A 14,844-nucleotide genomic window follows, 5' to 3' on the forward strand; every position below is an offset into this window, starting at 1 on the left:
TCATAACCCCCCCCCCCTTCCCCCTCTTTAAACCAACCTGAGTTTTTATTTTTTGTTAGTTTTTGGGGGGTTTTTTTTCCTTCTGCACCACCTGGCAAAGACCACAAATGGTTGAACTAAACCTTCCCAAGAGAGAAAAGCTTTGATGATGTAATCGGATGAGAATACAGTGAAAAGATTGTTGTTGGGGGGTAGAAAGGGGGGGTGCGTGGGTTCAAGAATTCCGTGGCGAGTGGGTCGGACAAGAGTTGTCTCGGGCACCGTTGGGTCGGAGGGTTGGGCACATGCAAGGGGGTGGGAGTGTCGCACAGCAAGAGGGTGGGTGGAAGGAAAGATTTAGTGTGGGGACAGGCCTTTAGTGGTGATGGGGTGGGGGGAGGGGGGGGGGTAGCGGGGGTGAGATGGCAAAAGAAAAAGGAGAAGGAGCTCCTTCGCGACTCCAAACTGCGCTGAGAGCGAGCGGGAACGTGGGAATAAGAGATGCTGTAACTTTGGAATCGCGAGGGCCTTGAGAGCAGCCAGGCTATAGGATGAAAATTTCACGTGAGTACGCAAACGTTTGTGAGGGACGGACGGCAAGTGATGGTTTTCGACAGTCTGTGACAGTTTATTTGATCATAATCCTTAAATTAGTTAAAAAAAAAAAAAGAAATATTTTTCAAAAAGAGTGTGCTAAAATTCGGGCTACGCCTCGCTCAAAACAGTCCACCAGAGGGCGCTTCTTTGCAGCCCATATTCAAAGCATGCAGCAAAAAATGACCATTTTTTTCCCGAGAAGGATATCTCATCACTGGAATTGTGCACCGTCACCATGATATTGATTGATATGGAATCAGTCACGTGCCTCGGCCAAAACCGGTCAGTTGGCGGTGGCCCCGGCAACATTTTGAGCTTAGAAATGGCACGCGAGGAACTAGTTTGCGCTACGGCGTAAGGATATGTGGCTATGCAGCACACCAAGGCACATTCAGTTCGATCTGGAATTGGTTTTTTTTTTTTTTTTTTTTTTTTTAATGCATTGATTGTTTTATATTGATAACCTCGAAGTGATTGACAAATAATTTCCCGTAATTATGGCTCCACTACAGCAAGTAGAACTAAAATATCCTGACAAAGAGCCTTTTGATTCATCTTGTTTTAGCACATCGGGAACTTAAGGCGTCCGGAGGATGAGCTGAAACTTAATTTTCGATGCCATCTTTATGACTTAGATTTGTTCTTGATTTTACTGTCTGGTGCTTTCTACCGCCTTTATTGCCGATTTGTCTTACTGTTTATTGTGCATGTTAAATCGCTCCATGTACAGCACTCTGTATGCAGCGATGGCTGTTTGAAAGTGCTCCAGAAATACTCTTGACTTGACTTGACTACTCGAGGCAGAGAAACCAAGAACATCTTCTTGTTGCATTTTATCCCCTAGAACAGGGGTGTCCAACATGTGGATCGCAATCTCGGGCTGGTCCCAAGTTGAATGTCAGGGCTTTTTTTTGTTGTTGTTTCAATTAAGATTTTCATGTCTGTATATTTTTGTGTTAGGGCGCTTAGCATCTTAGCATAACTCGCCCTCTCTTCACCTCACACTCTTTAGTACGCCGCATCTTGGGAGATTCTCTACTATCGTGGCAGTCGGCGTCTCGGCTTTTTGCGGCCGTGTAACTCTAGACTGTAAACAGGTTGCGAGCGCAGCGGGTCGCCGAGAGAGCAAACAAGCTCTCATTCTTTGGCATCTCGCCCGCCCGCCCCGGCCTTTTAGCCAGGGGAGATTTCCTCGGGAGAGAGGATGAGAGGACAGAATGTCTCCGTGTCGCGTTACAGAATGCCAAACACGGAGGGATACCCAGCTCTTGTTACTTTTGGGGTGGGTGGGGAGTGGCGGGGGGGCTGTGTGGCTGCTGGATGGAAACAATACAAGACGACAGGATGTTAAGCACTCGGGAGGGAGGCGAGGCTGAGCAGAAGCTCTGGACCTCCTGGTGATGCAGATGTGAACGCGGCAGATAGGAACAGACCTTGCTGGCGGCGTGTCGACGGGGTAAACAGTGGAGGCCTTTTTTTTTTTTCTCTCTCTTCCAAGGACAGACATGGAGGTGCGGGGGAACTGCTAATATTTATTCAGTTGTTGGTGGTCAGGGCTGGAGAGCAAAGTCACTTGTCATTGATTTGCCAGTCGTCACACACGCATGCGAAGCGAGGCAAAAAGGGAGTCGGGGGAGTTGGTTCGGATCGCCGGCGCTCTTCTCAGAAGCGTTAGCCGCGTACGTTGGTTGGGTCTTACTTGGTTGAAGATTCCAGGCGGCGTCGGTAAGCATCCGCGTGACGGTAAATGATCACATTTCACTTGAGAGCATCGGCAATTGTACTTCATACGAATCATTTAGCCATGTTTGTTTGTTGATGCCCGCGACGGCGATGGGCAGAACAATTTCATGCGTTCCGCCAAGCAGACTACTACTGCTACTCTTGGTGGCCATTTGTGTTTGCTATCGTGCCATGAGATTTTTCTCCGGTCAAATATTTGCCTTGGCTTATAAAGGATGGGAAATAGTGGCCGAATGACCTTTTCCACTTCTCGCTGAATTGATCGCAAATGTTGACGAGATGTGTAGAAAGTCAAAGGAAAATCTTAAGATTCACTTGAATGTTAGTTGGTTTGTTAGTTATTTTCATTTTTGGGGGGGGGGAAGAATGACATTCACACGCAAAGAGGATGCACTTTGTGGCTTGGAATATGCTCTCAGTGCGCAGATAAGAGGGATAAGAGGAACTTGGATTTTAAAAAAAAATTGTGCAGGAGTCACAAGACCGAAACACTCGTGAAGCTTCGTGACACTCGTGAAGCTTCGTGAAACAGTTTTTCAACATGAAGCGTTGCCCGTCGCAATTGAAAATTCTATGCGACAGACTTCATTAATTGTTGAAACTACAGAAGACTCGAGCGGCTGCCGTATTTTAATATTGGTCATGATGGTGGCACATCAAGATTTGGAGGCGGTACTTCCCCCCCAAAAAATGGATGTCATTTCAGGCAAAAGGGCTTTGTCATCCGTTCCGTGAATGCCGAGCGTCCCGTCACACTGTTGCGTCAGCCAATGTTTCTCAGCGGCGGCGGGAAAGAGCTGTGTTAGCGTTAATGGGAAGGTGCCAACAGTTTGTTTCCTGGCCATGTCAACAGCCGCGGCGGGGTCGTGTCAGCTTGATGTCTTCATATCGTTTTGTCACGTCTCTGCGTTGTGTGTTTGAAAGAGCGTTTGGAGTCACACTTGCGCCCCCCTCCTCGAGGAAATCTAACAAAATGTTGCCTTTTGAACTCCACTCGACAGAAATAATCAATACAACAAATTCATAACAAAGACAGTAGAATGCGTGAAAACAGTCGAACTGAAAAAAAAAAGTCGAGTCAAAAGCCAAAGAATAAAAATCAGATGAGTTTTAAAGATGGGCAGCGAGGGGGCTTGCCCAACGTTCAATTCTGAGCCGCCACTTAGTTCTCCGCAGACCAGAGGCACCGGCCGGGTGCGTCTGGGTTTTAAAAAAAAAGATTTGAAAACAAAAAATAGGATCGTCAAAAGAATTTTAAAATTTAGCAGGTGAGGGGATGCCAGAGTAGGAGTCACGTGCTCCCTCTTATGAGTACCAGCAGTCAAGAGGAGAGCGGCAGCATTATGGACCGACTGGAGACATTACGTGGAGGAATGCTTGACTCCAAAGTCAAGTGCGTGACAGTAACCTCATCCGAAAGGTTTTGGGTTGCAAACCAATATGTCATTTGCTGATAATGACACAATCCTATAGATGACAGGAACCGGGACTGATGGCTTTGGCGCCATCGTGTGGCATCTGAGGGTGTTTAGGAAAGAGCCCAAAACACAAATCGCTGAATTTATGAAGAGTGACGCAAGACCCAATTCCTTCATGTTGGCAGAACTTTGCTTTTTAATGCGCCTCTTATGTTAGATCTCGTTAACTCTCGTTAACAGGTAGGAGCTAATGACGGGTCTGGCGAGCGTCCGGTTAGATGAATTGAACTGAAAGTAGCAGGCTGCTTTGTTTTTTTTTTTTGTTTTACTAGCGCGTCCATGTTTTCACACCGACGCACGCAAACAGCAGCTTTAGCGCGGGACATGTTGTCGTGCCTCGGAGGCCATCTGAAGAGTCAAATGACTTGGTTGCCAGATCATGTGAGTCAGGTCGGCTGACCAGCAAGGTCACGTCCCTGCTCCTGCTATCTGGCAATAATCAAACATGTTGGGGGGGGTGGGGCGGATGGAAAATTGGCGGGGGTAGTCCCCCCCCCCCCCAACACACCCACACGTCCTGGAGAAGTCGACGAAGCTTTTTCCGTCCATGTGCAATGCGTCACTTGGGTCAAGTCAGAATGAAACTGACCTCACTGTGGTTTCAGTTCATTCGGCTTCCCGTTCTTCAAGGGGCCACATGATGGAAAATCGACTTTTGAACCGCCGGGATGCAAATCATGACTGCCTACCCATCAGATGTGATTGTGTCCGACCACATACATCTATTTTTATTCACAAAACAAACTTTGGGGACCCGGCTGACAAAGAACAAAAATGGATTGAGCGATAGCGCCGTCATACGGATGAACTACAAAAATGGCGCGAATGCCCAAGACTGACGGAACCAAAAGAATGAAAACTCGTGGCACTGCGGAGATGCGAGAAATGGCAAAGCGACACATGAATTGGAGTCAGCTCTTGAAGAAGTGAACGGCAAGGGGAAAGAAGCCGTTGGAATGTTCCAGATGGCGCCTACCAGTGGAAAGCACTGACGACTGGCCAGTGAAATTCGCTGGTTTGGAGATGAAGTTCTGCTTTCATCAGGGAAAATACCATCCGTGAAAGGGGGATTTGCTCTTTTTAGACCTTCCAGTTCCGCCCCTCGTCATCACGGTAACAAAATCTGTTCTTGCCTCGGACGCCCCGCTGTCGGGGGGTGGCAGGGGGGGCGGGGGCAGTGGCTAATTTGAAAATGGGCGCCCTCCCAGGACAGAACAAGTAATATATGGACATATAAAATCTACTACTCACAAGAAGTTTGGGATATTTGGCTTTCAGATGGAAATTGTAAAACAACATGGAAAGATTTTTCACGTATGTCTCCCTTACGCCGCGCTCTGTCGTGTGTTTGCAGAAGTCGAGGCGAAGGAGGCGTGCGACTGGCTGCGGGCCGCCGGGTTTCCCCAGTATGCTCAACTCTTTGAAGGTAACCGTGAAAACTCCCAAGCTCGTCACAAAGTAGAAGAGGCTGCCGGGGTGAGAGCCGGCAAAGATCGTAAACCAAAATAACCCCCCCCCCCCCCCCCCTGCGGGGCTTTTATTTCAGTGGGTGCGAAACAAGCCGCTGTTGGCGAGATGAATGCGGCCCTTTTTTCCGTCGAGCGGGCACAGAAGTCGGTCTTGTCGGCCACGCCGCAATTCCGTGCATTCGTGGGGGCCGCGTGTATAGTGGAGCTCATTGATAGTCCCGGAGATGCTCCGGAGCCAACCGAATGAAACGAAAACAAAGACCAACATCTGCTCGGCTTACAACATGAACCCGAGACACTTTTGGGGGGGACGGGCTTTTTGGCAGTGAGCCGTATCAGAAAAAATTCCAGGGTTGAAAAAGAACGAGACATTTCAAAGCCCAGAAGTGTCCCTCGAGCATGGCCCTCCTACGTGGCACTCCAGCACCAAAAATAGTCTTGGAAATGCCGCGGAAAAAAAGTTAAATATGGATGGAAATTCGTGAGCCATCTTGCTGATTTCCCAAGCTCTTGGGCTCTGATTGGAACCCCCACCCCCCATCCCCCCACCACCACCACTTGGTCGTGAGCTGACTGGACTGGACTGCAAGCCCATCAGCGCTAAATCCACCGTCGAGGCAGAAACGGTTCATGGCGGGCAGGAAATTGCAAATCTGCTAAAAGCGAGTTTCTTTCCTGCTTCTCCCAAACCGCTTCTGTGGATGAAATCCGCGATTAAGATGTAACGCTGCCGCTCGAAAGCCAAAGAGCCCGAAGAACAGGCCCGAGCCTTGTTTGAGTCCGAGCGGTCGTGGCTGCCCGCCGGCCCCGCTTTTCATGAGAAGTTAATGACTTTACATGAATGCGGCGGAATGTTCAGATTCAGAGATTCTGGACGCGGTCCACCGCGTTATGTAAGAGAACACCCGTAGCCGGCGCAATACGTAATGTCATCCTGCCTCTCTTGCTCGTTGGACTTCCTGTTTCAATGTCGCCACCGATGGCCAGACGCAAAAGGATCTCTTTTTAATTGCGACTGTTTTCTTGGCCTTCAAGATTCCCAGTTCCCCATTGACATCAGCCCCGTGAAACGAGACCATGACTTCCTGGACAAAGATCTGGTTGAGCCTCTTTGCAGGTAAAGACATCAAACGTCTTCATATTTCAATCTGGTTATGCTTGGAAAACTAACCTTGAGCAGTCAAGAGTGGGAATGCTAACAAAATATGAGCGACTTTGAGCATTGAGCTCATTGTGCTCGACAAACACGAGATGTGCACTACTTATCCACGAGTTTGAGAAAAGACATTTGGCCCGCCGCGGTAACCATAGCAACAATGAAGAGAGGGAAAAAGCCGGAGGAGCGCCAGGGCGCTTCGCGCCGCTCGACATACTGCGACTCTAAACGGCCCTAAAGCAACTCATCTACATTCCAAAGTGGCCACGGGGACAAATGGAACACCAGTGGAAAGTGTTCCAACTGCAGTGTGATTCCCGCCATCGCTATGGTAACATTTGGAGTGAGCAATTCCGACTCAAAGGCGCTGTAGCCGCGATTGATTTCAGTTGATATTTGGTGCCTGCCTCTTGTTTTAGCCGCCGCATTCAAAGCTCCGGAGGCCTTTTGGACTAAAAGGGGCCCCCGGATGAGAAATCCTCCCTTTAGCCGTGTCCTGCTAGCTACAATAACAACTATGGGAACTTGTTGGGCTAACCCCAAAAGTCGCAACCCATTTACTGTCGGGTGACCGATGCCTCAATCGTCGTGAAAATCACCGCGTGGTCAGTCCTGGCAGAATTTTGAGATGACTTAACGCCTCGCCGTGAACTCGTTTTGCAAAGCTCATAAGAATATGGACGACGTGCTGTCAATTGTCAAACGGAATTTCCGGTTGGATGTGGACATTGGTCCGGAACCAAAGCGAATTACACTGCTGATAAAAAGTCTCATCCGAAGGGAGGGTCATCACTGGAGTTCTCATTAAATGACAATTTGAGCATTTCCTGTCATATGCTAACATTGATAGTTTCTCGTTTTGTTTTTCTTCTTTCAGGCGACTCAACACCTTAAATAAGTGTGCCTCCTTGAAACTTGATGTCAGCCTCCCAAAGAAGAAAGTAAGAATTCCGCTGGATTCTCATGACATAATTCGATTGGATTTCTGATTGCTTCAAGGCTGTTTTAATCATTCCCGAGCTTTGAATACGTCAACCTGCCCATGCCTGGAAGTAAATGCGATTCATTCGTCTTATTTACGTCAAGCGGAAAATCCAAGACTGCTTACTGATCATATATTGCCAGGATGTCGCCAAGATGTTCTTGCCCACTTTGTCGGAGGTATTTTTAGTAGCGTGCTCTATTTATGGCAGTGTCTTTTCAAAAGACTAGCGTTGCATCACGGTTTCCTGATAGCGTAACAGTATTAAGTTGGAGCAGACGCTTCCGCCGGTTCCTGCGGCCAGGTCGCACTCATTGTCCTTCCTGGTAATAACGATCCACTCTCGGTAATCCTACACATGGCTGAGGTTCCTGAGTGTCAATACAGAGGAGAAATGTGGTTGTTGTGAGAGCAGCTCGCCCTCAGGTGGCGTCTCTATTCTTGTCATCGCCAAAGTACTTCAGAAATTAAGCTTTCACGGTCTAAAATCCGTCCTGTCTTCCGACCCCCTGATTAGATGTTTTATGTCTTTCGCCAGAGCGAAGACTCTGACGAGGAAGACCTGTTTGCCATCAGTGACAAATGGACGTTTGAATGGAGCAGCCGACGCTGGTCCAGGCTGCAGGACATTGACTGTCTCCTGGGAAACGGAGGGTTAGATCCGTCCGCTGGAGACGGCCCGCCTCTAAGAACCACTACCAGCAGGGAAAGTGTCCTAACGGACCTCAGTGAGCCGGAAGTATCCTCGGTACACAGCGAGAGCAGTGGGGGCAGTGGGCCTCTAGGTTTGGGCACCGAGGACTCGGACGGTTCCAACCGCACCTGCCCAGATTCCGTCGCCATGCCAGACTTGACGCTGCTTACAATGTCTCACATCGCCAAAGACATCGGTCATTACGGCTCACTGCCCCACAAGCGCGGCAAGATAAGTCGCACCCGTGCCAAAGACTTCCTGAAGCGCATGGAGACGTTGCGCTCCCGGGGAGCGCTCGCCAGGGGTCGGAAGACGTTGGTCATCAGTTCGCCGGTGCTGCAGCGGGAGCCCCGCACACTCAAGAACCTGCCGTGTGCGGAGATCATAAACGGAGACGGCGGCACTCCGGAGCCGCCATCCCGTCAGGTTCCGTCCCGGTCCGGCAGCGAAGGCAGCGGCCATTCCGGCGGAAGTGCGGGCAGCACACCCAGGCTTAAAGATCGCAAGCTGTACCGGAGCGACCACAAGCGCAGCGGCATGTATTTAGAAGACGTGGACATCTTCTCAGGCAAGCAGGTCGCGGAACAAAATCGCATCAATGAATTCTGCTCCTACGAGGACCTGGTGGTCCATATTCCCAATGACCACAAGCCAGGAACCTTCCCCAAAGCGCTGTCCATTGAAAGCCTCTCGCCATCCGACGGGGCCTCGGTCAACTGGCACGCAGGCAGCACGCGCCTGGACTCGGCGCTCGTTTCCTGCCGGCAGGAAGCCAGGCCCATCACCCGGTGCTGTTCTCGAGGAAGCCGCGTCAGCGTTTACGACAACGTCCCCGGTTCTCATCTCTACGCCAGCACCGGGGACCTCATCGATCTGGAGAAAGAAGACCTGTTTCCTCACCTGGATGACATTCTGATGCATGTCAGCGGTCTGCAGCAGATCGTAGACCACTGGTCCAAAAATGTTCTGCCGGGCGGGGACCCAGTGTCGAGGCTGGACGGAGCAAGGGACGATTTGGTCGGCCTGCAGTCTTTAAGTCAGATCACGCTTGACTTTGAGGCCGATTCGGCGGCGGAAAGCCAGACCGCGCCGAGCGCCGGGGACGGCGCGTCTCTTTCGGACACGGAGGCGGCGAGACTCGGGGAAAGGAGAGACTCGGGGGTAGGGGCTTCCCTCACGAGACCCAATCGGTAAGACTTACCCGTATGGCTGAAACGATCGCGCGGCCTTTCTCGCAGGAGACTGACTTTGCCGTTTCTTTCGTCACTCCAGTTTGCGATGGCCCAGCTTTCAGATATCAAATCGTCTCAGCCACTCGGTGGCATCGTTGCAGATGTCCAACCAGTCGGCAGGCCAGCTGAGTTTGTCGCAGAAGTTCTCTCTGCTCCGTCTCACTGCCATCATGGAAAAGTACTCCTTGTCCAGCAAACACGGCTGGACCTGGTCAGCGTCCTTTTACACACTTTGCAGTTTGCCCGAGTGCCTGTTCCCTGGTTTCTGTCTCAATCGAGCACTCAGGCAGTTGGCCCAAGTGCGTCAATGTACGTCTTGGACTTGACCCAAATGTGCTTTATGTTCATCACTAGGGCAGTGCCGAAGTTTATGAAGAGAACCAAGGTTCCGGACTACAAGGATAAGAACGTGTTTGGCGTGCCTCTTATCGTTCACGTGCAGCGCTCCGGACAACCGCTGCCCCTGGGCCTGCAGCAGGCCCTGCGGTACCTGAGGAGCCAGTGTCTTGACCAGGTGCACGCTCTCAGCTTGCACGTGTAACGGGCGATTGACTTGAGCTTCCGGTTTCTGCCAACGATGACGCGACACGTTGTGTTTGTTTCGCCGGCAGGTGGGACTCTTTCGTAAATCGGGTGTAAAATCCAGGATCCAAGCGCTAAGGCAGTTGAACGAAAGCTCCCCAGACAACGTGGACTACGAGGACCAATCGGCTTACGACGTGGCAGACATGGTGAAACAATTCTTCCGCGATCTCCCGGAGCCGCTGCTCACCAGCAAGCTCGGGGAAACCTTCCTGCACATCTACCAATGTAAGGACACCTGCGCTCGGCCTCCGCGGTCCGGCTTCTGAGGTCTGGTGGAGGCGTTTTGATAAGAAATGCCTCGAAACACGCAGATGTACCCAAGGACCAGAGACTGCAGGCTGTCCAGGCTGCCATCATGTTGATGTCGGACGAAAACCGAGAGGTGCTGCAGACGCTACTTTGTTTCCTGAGCGACGTGACGTCCTCGGTGGAGGAAAACCAGATGACGCCCATGAACATCGCGGTGTGCCTGGCGCCCTCGCTCTTCCACCTCAACATACTCAAGAAAGACAATCTTTCCCCGAGGTAACAGCGAACCAGATGCCGCCATCGTGTCACTCCTCTGAACTCCTCATTCGTGATGGTCACCCGCGACGCTATTCAAAAGCGGTCAGTTTTCCGAACCCTCGGGGGTGCAGTCGATGAGTCTTTTAAAAGGACGGCCTCTCTTTTTGAAGGCTCGGCGTTTTATGACATCATGCTGAGTACAAACAAAGCAAAGCTCTCTAATGGGCTCCGTGTCACCCACCATCACCCTCAGGGCAATGCAGAAAAAGTACGCCAGCGGCAGACCAGACCAGAAGGACCTGAATGAAAATTTGGCGGCGACGCAGGGTCTCGCTCACATGATCACAGAGTGCAGCCGTCTCTTTGAGGTACAACGACCGCCGTCTGTTGCTCGGGACGGTCGCACTTCCAACCGCTCTCCTTTGTCAAATCAGATCCCTCGCGAAATGGTCACCCAGTCGCGCAATTCGTACGTGGAGGCCGCCCTGCAGGCGCCCACCTTTGACGAGCTCTTCAAGCGACTGGAGGACGAGAACGGAACGCACGAGAACCACGTCGAGGGGAGACTGGAAAACCTGCTCAAAGAGGCCCGTGAGAAATCCAAATCCTGGGTGTCCTGCGGCAGCTCCGATAACACGGAGCTCCACTACAAAAAGGTGCCCACCCCCTTCAACTATTCGGAGCCGCTTTTGGTCGCACGATGACCGCGCGTCACCTGAGTCGGACCGCTTCCAGGTGGGTGACGGGAACCCGCTGAGACGATGGAGGGCCTCCGTGGAGGTGGAGGCGCCGCCGTCCGTCGTCCTGAACCGCGTGCTGCGGGAGCGCCACCTGTGGGATGTTGACTTGCTGCAGTGGAAAGTGCGCGAGACGCTGGACAAGCAGACGGAGGTCTTTCAGTACGTCCTCAATAGCATGCCGCCTCATCCCAGCCGAGACTTTGTGGTTCTCAGGTGAGTTTTGTGACGCCGACGGATGTCGCCGCCCAACTTTCTACGCATAAAGCGGCGCTTTCATTCTTTCCCCCGAGGTCATGGAGGACGGACTTGCCCAAAGGCACCTGTTCCCTGGTTTCTGTCTCAATCGAGCACGAGGATTGTCCTCCCGTCGGAGCGGTTCGAGCTATTGTCCTGGAGTCCAATTACCTGCTCGAGCCCTGCGGCTCGGGGAAGTCCAGGCTGACTCACGTTTGCAGAGTGGATTTGAAGTAAGTGACAATTGAAATACCAAGAGGCTGTCAGTAAAAAAATCAAAGAAAAGGCGCACACACAAAATACGGAAAGGGGGGGTGCGGGGGGGGGAGTCCTTGGCTGACCACAAAGTGGATCAAGTGGAGCTAAAGGCGCTCTTTTTGCTTTCAGGGGAAGGACTCCGGAATGGTACAACAAAGCCTTCGGCCACATTTGTGCGGCGGAAGCCGCTCGCATCCGCAACTCCTTTCAGCCGCTCATCGCGGACGGTCCGGAGACCAAAATCTGAAACCCTTGAGTCTTTTCCGTCGTGATGAAGTCCAAGAGCAACTTTGAACCCCCAATGTCTATGACATTGAAACTCTCATACGCTTCTGCGAAGCGTGTACATAATAATCCTTTTAAGATGGAAAGCTATAATTATTCTTCTTGTAAATGTGTGAATATACTGTACATGCCACCGAGGTGTATATATTGCAGATGGTACGGTCATTTCCGATCGATCGGGTGTTATCTATCAAAAAAAAAATGTAAACTGGTTTTACTTTGGCGTTGAAATGAAAATTGTTTGTGTCACACTTGTGGACCTCCCATGGCTGCGAATGACAGAAGGTTTGACTCGATCAAACCGGCTTTTGGCGATTGCGTGTTGCTGGTGACGGCAGAAGACATGTTTGTTTGTTTGTTTGTTTGTTTGTTTGGAATAAATCTATCAGATTGATCGGGTGCTTTTGTTCCATTGACTCCCGACATGCAAAGCAGGTACGCACAAGTCACACAGCAGACAGCGAGTGCAACGAGTCATGACCGCAGTTGTTGAAATCCGAGTCCAGTCATTTGTCTGATGAAGTCGAGAGCGACCTCTACTGGTGAGTTTGGAAGCAACACTCACGTGTCATGATTGATGCAGGCAGGAGACGCCTCTAAACTGAACGCAGGAATAGAAATGACAAGATAATGGCACAGTACTTGAGTGACTTCAGTTGATTGACTCCAGTTTGGCTCGTTCGTACGACTGCATCCAGCACCGTACGACTGCATGCGATCGATACAAGTCGCACACAAGTGCAGTCCGACCATCCTGGAGGGGGAATGTTTTTGTTTTTAATCTTGCAGGAACGATATTCTACTCTGGTCAATTTGTCAAAGACGATCACAGCAAACTATTTCAACACACCTTTGAAAAAAAAAAAATGCCTCCCGCCAACCCAATGATGGCGGTTTTGTTGCCACGCTGTCCCTTGCAGGCCTTTCTGCACAACTTTCAATTGATTTATTATTTTTTTTGTGTGTCGTCTCCTCACCCGCAAACTATGATGGATTCATTTAGAAAACATGAAACTGAAACTTTTTAGGGTGTGAGTCAACCGGGCAGTACGACTCCACTCATCATGACACGTTTTATCATCGTTTTCAACACACAAAAAAAGAGCATGTTATCGTGCAGTCAAATCAGAGTCGCTTGCACTCAGGATGCACTAAGGCAGGCAGGTATGTCCAGCTCCGGTCCTGGGGGGCCGCCGTCCGGCCTGTTTTGCAGACTCTCCCAGGAGCAACACACCTGATTCAGATGATCAGCTCATCAGCCGGCTCTGAAGCAGCATTAGAACCATCCTGCTGATTTGAATCAGGTGTGTTGCTCCTGGGAGAGCTGCAAAACGGGCAGGACAACACCCCCCCACCCCCGCGTGGTTGTTGTTCCATTCCGACTTGACTTTCACTCGTTTTCAATGCGACCATTCAGGCTCTTCGGTAGCCCTTGACCCGCACGCGCGTCGCCTCAAATCGATCCGCAGTTGAGTGATTTTTGGGACACTTCGAGGGAGCCGCCAGCAGGCGGCGCTGACAGCGCCTCAAGACTCCAAACGGTGACATCCGAGATGAAGGAAAGACGCGCACGCCGAGCACGCGGACGGCAGAGTGGAATGTACGTGCGCGCGCACAGCTGAGCAGAAAGGGACGAGCCGGGTTAGTTGACGACCCGGCACCGGCTGGCACGCGAGCGAGCGAGCCGGCTTGTGTTCTGCCCCGGGTTTCTGCGCGTGGTTCTCTCCGGAGCTCGGCGACAGCGGAAGGTTGTCTCCAAACCAGCGTCGGACACTCGGGGCGGACGCCGCCGCCGCCGCCGCCGCCGCCGCCGCCGCCGCCAGCAAGCAGCAGCAGCAGCAATTCGGCGGGGGACCATGCCAGGCTCCATGCCGAGCACGGAGCCACCACCTGCGCCGTGTGACGGCGGACGTAGCGCGGACGCCGACGATAAGGCGGCGATGTCCGGCGCGGGTTCGGCGCTGCAGCAGGCGGGCATCATCGACCCATCGGTTCCCATCCGGGATATACAAACCAAATTTGCCGTTCTCAGCGGACTCATTCAAGCCGGGGAGGTTAGCAACCGGGATATCGTGGACACGGTGCTCAATTTGGTGAGTAAACTTCTTTTCACTCTCTGCAAATGTCAATCTTCTGTTGACTAATCGGGAGGACCCCCCCGCCCCCCACGCACACACACACACTGGCACCTTAGTAGGTTATGTGAAATGTGCCAAGAGAGGCAGAATAAATACTGTATTGAGTCGTGAACTCCACTTGCACAGCTGGGTTGAGTGATGGCGGGGTTTTCCTGCGTGGGTTTTCTCCGGGTGCTCCGGTTTCCTCCCACATTCCAAAAACATGCGTGGCAGGCTGATTGAACGCTCTAAATTGTTCCGAGGTGTGAGTGTGGGCGTGGATGGTTGTTCGTCTCTGTGTGCCCTGTGATTGGCTGGCAACCGATTCAGGGTATCCCCCGCCTACTGCCCAAAGACGGCTGGGATAGGCTCCAGCACCCCCCGCGACCCTAGTTAGGATCAAGCGGCTCGGAAGATGAATGAATGAATGAATGAATAAATGAATCGGCATTTTATAAGACGGCTTTGCAGAAGCGCATTCCTGCCGCCTGCCGCATTCCCGCGTAAATTTTCATCTCCATTCAGGCCACCCGCATCGGGCGGATGCCGACGGTATGCACGGGCGATGTTTTGCCCCTTGACATCTGCTCGTTATCGCTTCTGGCAATGCTTCGAACGGTGCCTTTTCTTGACATGAAAGCTCATTTCTTCCCGGCGATGACCAGGGAACACGCTCACCTTTGGCAACCTGTCGGCTCTTCCCGTCCGCCGCAACCCGACGTGTCGGTTGGGGTCATGCTCCCGACAGTCGGAACGTTTCACATCACCGGTGGAATGACCGAGACTGT

The 14,844-nt window shown here is 51.7% G+C and overlaps 3 protein-coding genes across 7 annotated transcripts in view; 2 read left to right on the top strand and 1 right to left on the bottom strand.

The window, feature by feature from the left end:
- LOC127608551 (stAR-related lipid transfer protein 13-like) overlaps positions 1-12,333 on the top strand; it is a 39,346-nt gene extending 27,013 nt beyond the window's left edge. For 3 of the 5 annotated variants that reach the window (XM_052077680.1, XM_052077681.1, XM_052077683.1), the window contains 13 exons: positions 5,152-5,223; positions 6,302-6,383; positions 7,300-7,363; positions 7,943-9,288; positions 9,371-9,541; positions 9,685-9,844; positions 9,942-10,140; positions 10,227-10,440; positions 10,676-10,790; positions 10,857-11,078; positions 11,158-11,375; positions 11,453-11,629; positions 11,784-12,333. In XM_052077680.1, coding sequence (XP_051933640.1) covers positions 5,152-5,223; positions 6,302-6,383; positions 7,300-7,363; positions 7,943-9,288; positions 9,371-9,541; positions 9,685-9,844; positions 9,942-10,140; positions 10,227-10,440; positions 10,676-10,790; positions 10,857-11,078; positions 11,158-11,375; positions 11,453-11,629; positions 11,784-11,901 — 3,158 coding nt within the window. In that variant the 3' untranslated portion in view covers positions 11,902-12,333. Of the gene's footprint in view, positions 1-491; positions 544-2,113; positions 2,302-5,151; positions 5,224-6,301; positions 6,384-7,299; positions 7,364-7,942; positions 9,289-9,370; positions 9,542-9,684; positions 9,845-9,941; positions 10,141-10,226; positions 10,441-10,675; positions 10,791-10,856; positions 11,079-11,157; positions 11,376-11,452; positions 11,630-11,783 lie in introns of those variants that run through there. The other 2 variants (XM_052077685.1, XM_052077684.1) reach the window with 2 other exon arrangements.
- The window catches only part of LOC127608577 (high mobility group protein B1-like), a 201,297-nt gene that overhangs the window by 141,839 nt on the left and 44,614 nt on the right, over positions 1-14,844 (bottom strand). The gene's annotated exons all lie outside the window — the stretch shown is intronic.
- Positions 13,493-14,844, top strand: part of LOC127608545 (neurobeachin-like) — a gene marked incomplete at its 3' end in the record, with an annotated part of 68,654 nt that continues 67,302 nt past the window's right edge. The window contains 1 exon segment of the mRNA XM_052077666.1: positions 13,493-14,032. Coding sequence (XP_051933626.1) covers positions 13,796-14,032 — 237 coding nt within the window.

This window comes from Hippocampus zosterae, chromosome 10, assembly GCF_025434085.1.
Source record: "Hippocampus zosterae strain Florida chromosome 10, ASM2543408v3, whole genome shotgun sequence".
NCBI classification, from domain to species: domain Eukaryota; kingdom Metazoa; phylum Chordata; class Actinopteri; order Syngnathiformes; family Syngnathidae; genus Hippocampus; species Hippocampus zosterae.